At 42.3% G+C, this 9193-nt stretch overlaps 1 protein-coding gene across 1 annotated transcript; it reads left to right on the top strand.

Annotated features, from left to right (window-relative positions):
• Nucleotides 1-1922: 1922 nt before the first annotated feature.
• LOC134064328 (uncharacterized) lies at nt 1923-3724 on the top strand. Its single transcript, XM_062520242.1, has 3 exons — nt 1923-2118; nt 2239-2318; nt 2413-3724. Exons 1-3 carry the CDS (start codon nt 2116-2118, stop codon nt 3377-3379), a joined length of 1050 nt encoding a protein of 349 aa, XP_062376226.1. The 5' UTR covers nt 1923-2115; the 3' UTR covers nt 3380-3724.
• Nucleotides 3725-9193: the final 5469 nt, after the last annotated feature.

Here is a 9193-nt window from a genome sequence, read left to right as displayed (position 1 = left end):
ATTGTAAAACTTCCAAATGATATTCGGTCAAATCTCTCTTATGCCTCTTGCTGTTTGAGGGGCTGATCGGATCCGAAAAGGCTGGTCTCGGTCCCGGGGACAGGATTGGTCCCTCGCAGATAGGCCTAGCACTTCTGACAGGAGCAGAGAGGGCAGGCATCCTATCCCCATCGCTGAGTTCTGAAATACAAACATGTTTGAAACAGTTTAGTACAGCACAATAAATGAAGGACACGGTAGCTGTAGCCTCCTGTTAGATGTAACGTCAGGTGGCGACACAGATGAAACATTGTTACACTGAACTAGCCTAGCTGCTAGTCTAGTCAAAGTTACAGTTAGGTTTAACATTACATTTGTGTAGCCTATACCTCCAGGCTACATCGGCACACACTTTCAACCTAACGTCATTTCGCTAGCAATGTAAGCCTACACCTAACACCAGCTAAAACGGCAGTATTAGCCTACAATTATTATATGATAGTAACACATAACTTAAGTGAATACGCTCGGGCTAACTCACCTTTGTCGCTGGATGTTGCTAACACTGGCTGATCAGCAATAGCATCGTCGTCGAAGGGATTTGCCAAAGGGGCTATTTGCTGTGGGATCATCTGGGCTATCTTTGCTGACAGCACATCCATTTCTCCAGATGGGGGCCCTCCTCCGGTGAGAAAAGTGTCCCTTCTTTCCTTGGCAGCATCCTTTTTCGCCTTTGCTTTCAAGTTTTTCCAGCAGGCTTTCAGATTGTTCACGTCTCGCTTGTCCTTGATCCCCACAGAGCCATTGAAACTTGAGCAAAGCTCGGCCCATGCGTCTTCCTTTTTTATCTGGGTATAAATAATTATCCGTTCGTTTGTCTTCAATTACTTTTGAGTGTTGTTCCATCAATTGGTATAACAAATGTTTTTCGTGACTTGTAAAATTTGAGCTCCGTACTCGCTGCGAGTTTGACATTTTCCTTGAAGACAGGCGTAGGCTAACGTTAGTCCATAGAACGTTTAAAATATTTAATGTATGCTATTGTGCCTTCGCGAGCGTTTGTTTACTACTTTTTGAGACAGTTTACAAAAGTAGTTTTATGATTCTCAAGAGAGTAGCCTTAAATTGTCAGTCGCTGTTTATGTACACTGATCCATCATGGCGGACTATTAAATTTAATCACCGGTCAGGGTTTTAATCGCAGGTTAACATTTTAATCGTGGATTTGTTAAACCATACTTAAAATTAAGTGGTGCAACACAGCTAGAATTAAATTTAAACCTAGATTTACAAATCCGATTAGGCCTAAACCAAGATTAATTTAATCCTTGTTGGTGCAACCCACCCTATGTTGTCATTGTCTGTCCCCAAAGATGGACCCCTGACACTATGTTCCACTCATTATTAGGGCCCGAGCACCGAGGTGCGGCCACTGAAGTATTAGGGCCCGAGCACCGAGGTGCGGCCACTGAAGTATTGCCTAGCTGCACGATTAGAACGTTCACAATTTCCGCTTTAGTTCCGGTAAGCTAACCCATTTCCGGCAAAGAGTATGTTCCAGAGTAGGATCAAAATAGTTCAGCTGTTCCTTATTTCCAAGCCATTTCTGCAACATGTTCTGGGGATTTCATGTGTCTAGTTTGAAACTGATTAACATCCCAAAGAAGGCCAAATTAAACTGTTTAACCGATGTAACACTTAAAGTAGAGTTGAGATCTAGCCGTCATGAAAACTCCAGAAACCGGTTGTGACAGTTGTTGTTATTGTCAGATATTCTGTTCACTAACAAAAACTTTATGGTTAATCTTACTAACATTAGGCTACTATGGACTAATTATATGAACACATAAACTTCCTTTACTTATTTATTTAAATGAAGTCATGATGTTGTTATTTTTACTTCATGAATAGTAAAATTATTATTATTGTTATTTTTTTTTAAAGATCCTCCTTGATGGCTCCTCTCCAGTACAGCTGTGTGAGGCTGTCTGTTCCTGTGTGGCTGGCCAGGTACTTTGCAATCACAATGTTGCCCTGCTCTACCAGACTGCACATTATTCACAGCTCCAACTTAGTGCTGTACCACCCGTCCGGAGCTGCACTGAGACAGAGCAACGCTGGCACAAGCCACGGACCATGGTAATTCTAAAAGCATTATATCACCACCAGCATTAAACCACATAGTACAAGGTATTTTGTCAGTATTGAATTGGTATGCATGCAAAGATCTTACCTGAAACCATTACTACATTTCTACAGGGTGTTAAGCCAGGCCGAGTTAGGGATATGGTTGTGATGGCGGCTAAACCAAAACAGAGGACTGTAGGAAGTGGTGTAAGGTAATGTAATGTTGTATCTTAAGAATGATACAATAAATGGGGTAACATATGGCTACAAAATAGTCTCAAGCTTCATGTTGCTATTTTCATACAGAAGCACACTGTATAAAGCAGTGCAGGGGGAGCTGCCTGATCCAGACATGCTGAAGGTGGCAGAGGTCTACGCTGACTTCCCTGCTACATTGGCGCCACTCATCACCACCATGGCAATCAGCTCAGATATCCCTCTGGTCCAGTCAGCGCTTGGACAAGTCCAGGAGGGAAGTCTTATTGCAATGCAGCACCCGGTAACCCTCAGTAGAAATGTCCAGTATTATCCAGATGCTCCTCCACCACCACCTTTACCGTTGGCTGATTACAGGATGGAACCCACGGCCTGCCAGTTTGTTTGCAGCTTCCAACAACAGCTGCATCTGGTCTCTCTGCAAACAAGTTTGGAAACTGCCAGACAGGTGGAGGCTTCTACTCGGGACCAAAGCCTCTCTGTGGAGTGGTATCGAGTTAGGAGCCTACGTGTAACATCGTCCCACTTCAGAGAGGTCTGCCATGTACGAGGTAACAGTACAGCACAACAGCTTGCAGAGAGGATGAGAAAGGGTGTGGTTCAGACTGCTGCTATGAAGAGGGGCCTGGCACTGGAGCCGGTTGCTGTTGAGGAGTACTGCAGGGTCAAGAACCTCAACTATTGGCCCTGTGGATTTGTAATCCATCCTGATGCCCCCTGGTTAGGCTGTTCCCCTGACGGCATTGTGTTTGATCCCTTAGAAAACCCTCCATTTGGCTTGGTGGAGATCAAATGCCCCAATGCTAAGAGCTATGTCGACTGCAAGTACTTAAAATCAAATGGTGACACTATGTCACTAAAACGGCAGCATGCATACTATTGGCAGGTTCAGGGGCAACTTCTCATCACTGGCATGGAATGGTGTGACTTTGTTGTCTTTGCAGAAGATGACATGGTCATACAAAGGATATACAGAGACAAGGAGATTGCTGAAGTGATACGAGAGAAGGGAGATCACTTTTTCTTTTATTTTTACATGGCTGTTTGTTTAAGATAAAAAAATAATCTTTACTTTCTTACAGATTGTTCTATTTACATTCTGTCTTGAGTTTACAATTGTTGTTATTCTAGATTACCCAACTTTTTGAATCAGTTGAAGTAAATCAGTTCAAGTTATAGATTTGTAAAAATGAACAATAACATCTCTACATTCTGTAATGTTTGGGGTGTCAACAGCAAGACATCAGTTCAAGTTGAATACATATCTACACAAAATGAACAATAACATCTCCACACCTGGTGATATTTGTGCACCTGTAAAAATGAACAATAACATCTCTACATTTGGTGATATTTGTGCACATGTAAAAATTAATAATAACATCTCTACATCTGGTGGTGATTGCACACAGCAGGAAAATGTCTCATATGTATTAACATATACCAAAACATTTACCAAAAATGAGCAGCATCTCTACATTTGGTAATATTTGTGCAGGTGTAAAAACTGATATCGTTAGGATCTTTTTTTGTTTGTTTGTGCACATCCAACATCAAAACATCGAGTTTGATACAGATTTGCAAAGAAAGAAATCTGTTGTAAAGGTAATTTTGTTCAGCTGTACACACCTGGTCCTTAGAAGTGAGCAAAAGTCACCTCTTTGATTGAAATTAAACAATAACATGATTGAATTGAAGAGCAGCAGGTATCTGTTCAAGTGCTGTAAAGATTTGCAATAATGTACTATAACATGTTTGAATTGAAGAACAGCAGATATCTGTTCAAGTGCTGTAAAGATTTGTGAAAATGAACAATAACATCGCCTGTGTAGACACTAACCTACCACCTGTGTTTTGTCTTGTTTCCTGACAGACAAGATCTGTACAAACTTGTAAAAATGTACTATAACATGTTTGAATTGAAGAACAGCAGATATCTGTTCAAGTGCTGTAAAGATTTGTGAAAATGAACAATAACATCGCCTGTGTAGACACTAACCTACCACCTGTGTTTTGTCTTGTTTCCTGACACACAAGCTCTGTACAAACTTGTAAAAATGTACTATAACATGTTTGAATTGAAGAACAGCAGATATCTGTTCAAGTGCTGTAAAGATTTGTGAAAATGAACAATAACATCGCTTGTGTAGACACTAACCTACCACCTGTGTTTTGTCTTGTTTCCTGACACACAAGCTCTGTACAAATTTGTAAAAATGTACTATAACATGTTTGAATTGAAGAACAGCAAATATAAGAACAATAACATTTAAAGAACTGATTAAGTTAACAAAAGAAACATTTAAGAACAGATTTTTTGCTGAAATAACCGATTTAAAAATAACCATTCACTTTTGTGCAGCCCATGCCTTCACCAGAGGTCCATTCTGGTAATTGACCAAGAGGCATGCGACAGAGAACAACTGGTCAATGCTCCCACACATTGACAGTGGGATGGCTTTGTCAAATAGTTTGTTCTCCTTTACTCTCCTGATGCATCGTTCAACATGAACTCTGAGACGGGCAATTGACTGTGTCTGTTGGACATTCTCTTTGGACATCTGCGTGTTCTTGACAAGGAAAGCTGGTCGATACACTTTCCCAGGGCAGAGATTGTCCACAAGAAAGCCCTTATCCACCATGATGGCCATCTCTGGTGTGAGGCATTTGGTGATGCCCGACTGCTTGAAAATCTCCCTGTCGCTCATTGAACCTGCATACAGCGGTGACACAAAGGTGATTACACCATGTGGTGCAATCCCGATCATGGCCTTAAAGGTGGTGTGAGACTTGTATGTCGAGTAGACTTCACTCTGAAGAAGGAGGGAAGAGGGTGTCTGACAGTAAATCTCTGTGCAGTCAAGCACCACTTGTGTGTCAGGAAACAAGGCGAACTCCGGTGGTAAATGAGCTTTCACTTCTTCTGGTGGAATCCACAGACGCATGGAACCCAGTAGATAATACAGGAAGTATGTCCATGTTGTTATTATTCTGCTGGCTGTGGAGGGATGAATCCTGAAGCGGCTGGCGAGGTCCCTCAGAGGCAGGCCTACAGAGAGGTGCATCAGAAAGAGCAAGAGCTCATCAACAGTAGCAAGCTTCGTAGCTCTAGGTTGAGTTGGTTCACTGCTACCACTAGAGGTGATTCGCACCATCTTCGTTTTAGCAGCAGGCTCCACCAATTGCCAAAACTTTTGGAAGTGTTCATAGGATGCAAATCTGAAATGATAAAATCACAAGACGTTTAGAGCAGCAGTACAATATTTAACTACTTAGTAGAGGCATAACCGTAGAAAAAAACTGCATACACTGTTTAAAATAAATTATGGTAAATTGATTATGGTAAATGCTTCTTTGATTTTCTAATAAGTATTTGTTCTCTTAGCTGTTAATTGTGGCTTCTTACTGTTTACCAGGTGATGGGCAAAAATATTGTGTTGATGATTTTCAGAATATGGTCAGATATACCATAAAGGAGAAGCCCATTAAGCGACATTACTGGTTCAATCCGTGTACAGACTACACACATCAGGACTAACCTGATTGAACTAAAGATAAATAGAAACATAAGGCTAATCATAATACATTTTTTATGATATGTATCTGTTGAAATGAGGCTGGCAGAAGGCCAGGTGTAGATATGACATGCTAGTGCGTTGCTTCGTGGGGGCCTGTACCAAACACAAGCTAACGTTACAGACATTATGCGGATACTAAACATACCTGGTGTAGAATCGTATATCCTCGTCGGAACCGACGAGGCGTTGGAGTCCAAAACGAGACTGCAGTTGCAGGTATTCCACCTGGTGTTGGAGTTCTTCAACCTTTTTCCTGAGGGATTCATTTTCGCTCATCAGCTCAGCAACTTGCGGCTTTGACGTTGACGTGCTATATGTATGATCTGACGGTGGCGGCGGCAGCACTTCAAGGTCCGATGCACAGTCCTGGTCAGGGGACGGGGGTCTCGGCCGTCGCTGCCAGACATTAAGCCTAGGAGCTGGCAATGTGAAGTCATTCCACGCAAACAAGCAAGGAACAGCACCTTTCTTTAAACGTTTTGGCCCCTCGGTCGTAAGAAAGTCGTCAGGGAGGAAATGCCTGCTGCAAACCCGAGTCCCCTCCGTGGGAGCGAAGTTGTCCCGCCGGATCTTCACTAACCACCTCAGCTTTACCTCAGGATCCGCAGGAAAACGGTGAAAACTGAGTATTGAATTATACTTAGAGGAGTTTGTACACTGTGGTACACTACAGTGTAAAGACGTTTTCTTTATCTGGCGTTGAAAAGTCAACCGCCTTGCCTTCACAGTTAGCAGACTCATAGCGACATTATACGATGCTAACCAAGCGCTACAACAACAAACACTACACCAGAAGTAAACCGGAAGAAGTCCAGCTCACCAGAGCACCCGGAAACACTTAACGTTCTAATCGTGCAGCTAGGCAATTAGGGCCCGAGCACCGAGGTGCGGCCACTGAAGTATTAGGGCCCGAGCACCGAGGTGCGGCCACTGAAGTGGCTGCACCGTAGGTGCAAGGCCCTATTGTTTTTGCTCAGATTATTATTATTATTATAGTGGAATCCTCATACCGGAAATGTTGTGCCCTTTTTCACCAACTTGGCATGCTCTAAAACTCTTGAAATTTGGCAGCTACCTGTGGAATTGATAACTCTACTGAGAGACAGACCTCTGGCCTAGGGTGTGGCTCAGGGACTCTATAGCGCCACCTAGCGCGTTGTCTGTTGTGGTTGACACATACATTCACGGAAATGGCCCAGATTTGGTGGGCATATGTGTTGTATGAATCTGAACAAGTTTTACATTTCAACTATATAGTAAATATGAACAGAATTTGAGTTATGTGAGATTTTCTGATTTTTGCACATCATGTATTTTGAAACACTTCTCTTAGACCATACATGGGCAACATACGGCCCGCGGGCCACATCCGGCCCGCGGGCTTTCCCTGACCGGCCCGCGTAAGGTCCGTGAAAAAACATCAGTCAAGCGCCTAGCATAGAGATAATGCATGCAAATCACCATCGCTGCTTTTATTTTGAAAGTGACTGCTATTTTTACACCCATAGGCTACGTCCGTGCGTGCATGGATGCATACGACGTAAACACCCTCACCGATGTGCTGGTGAATAAAGTTTTGCGTCGATAAATGCAATTGCTTTTACATCAGCGCAATAACCCTCCGAGTTGTGTCTCCGGTGTCTGCGTCGCCGACCACCGCAACAGCCAGAATGCTGCGGCTGATTGGTGGCGATAGGAAGTGTTGATTTCAAAACGGTACTGACAGATAGACAGTTTACAATCGGATAACAACGTCATTGTAACCAAAATATGTTTGAGTTTATCTGCAAAGCTTATGTCAGCGAATTAGTAGCCTAGTATATAGCCTAGGCTACCCACAGGTTGCTTGAAGCAGCCGGCTGAACACACAGGGCGAGTTTGATCAATCAGTCTTTTGTATAAAGTTAAAGCAAACACATAGCCTTAATTCTCAAAATTCGTTTGTGAATGTTGATTAACTAGCCTAATATTTTCTGCTCCACATTTTCATAGTCTAATTCTGTAGAGTTCATTTAAATTATGGTCTTTGAAATATTGCTTGAAATAATGGTGGCACAGGGATAAGTTTGTAGGCTACTGACTCCATCACATTTTCATGGCCTAGCATAGAAGCTTTTTTTTTACATTTGTATACTGAAAAACAACAACATGTCAATGTCAAACAATTACTTTATTTTAAATACTGGACATATAGGCTATGATTGCCGTTTTCACTTGGTCTCCCTCACATTTTCACCTCTACTCTTACTAGTAGGCCTAGTAACCAAAACCATACGATTTACTTAATGTTGTACAAGAACAGAATAGAATTGAACAGAACTGAGTTCAGACTTGAGTTTGGCGTTTTGAGTTTGGCGTTTTGGGTCCGGCCCTCCGCAACAGTTCCAGTGTCTCATGTGGCCCCTTGGGTAAATTAGTTGCCCACCCCTGTCTTAGACGGTTTGTCGAAATCATGTCGTTTCAGCAGTAAAATGATCTTGAGGGGTTGCCCAAGAGAAATTGCGACCAGATTTTTGAATTTTAAAAGTATATTGAAATGGCGAAGGTTTGAATCCAGGCGTCTTATAAAAGAAACAGGAAGTTGGCGTTATAGGCAGAAAACAGTGACTAATTTGGATGAAATTAAATGGAGTATTAGTTAGTGTGTTTGTAGTGACAGTCATATACAAGTTTTGATGTGGCATTAATTCTGTCACTCAATAGCGCATTAATGATCGTGGTTGACACATAGTTTTACCTAAAATATTATGAAGTGTGTTTACAAATATTAATACTCCTATGAACTTATGCTGAAATTTTGATGTTAACCACATTAACAGAAAGTGAGTTATTTAGGTTTTCATGACTATGGTCTCTCATATCCGCTCCTTGCTGCCCACGCGTGTTACACACAGAACTACTTTCAAACACACACACATTACACACGCGCAAGCTTCCCAGAGAACTACATTCAAGCACACACACATGCGCAAGCTTCCCAGAGAGACACGCACACACACATCCTCGCCCTTCCCCTTTTTGCCTCTGCCCTCCCTCTCTCTCTCTCTCCGTCTCTATCATAGTCCCATGACCCCCCTCTTTCCCATGCCCTCCCACACACATACACACTCTCTCACTCCCTTCCCATCCCCCATGTCTCTGTATCCCAGCCCCTTTCTCTCCCTTCCTGATATTAGTAAGAATCATGAAAATAAATGGCCAGAGTCAAGAATGACAGTGTGATGCAAAGTAAAAGGTAAAGAAAAGATCATGTTTATAATGGGTATTTTATTTGGGTTATATATTGTATGCAT

This window comes from Sardina pilchardus, chromosome 18 (assembly GCF_963854185.1).
Source record: "Sardina pilchardus chromosome 18, fSarPil1.1, whole genome shotgun sequence".
Classification (NCBI taxonomy): domain Eukaryota; kingdom Metazoa; phylum Chordata; class Actinopteri; order Clupeiformes; family Clupeidae; genus Sardina; species Sardina pilchardus.
This window is presented reverse-complemented; position numbering and strand designations above follow the sequence as displayed.

Bases quoted from the DNA above. Each gene is read 5' to 3' on its own strand.
- LOC134064328 (XM_062520242.1), top strand. The intron at 2,319-2,412 runs GTAATGTAATGT...ATTTTCATACAG, and splicing joins ACTGTAGGAAGTGGTGTAAG to AAGCACACTGTATAAAGCAG.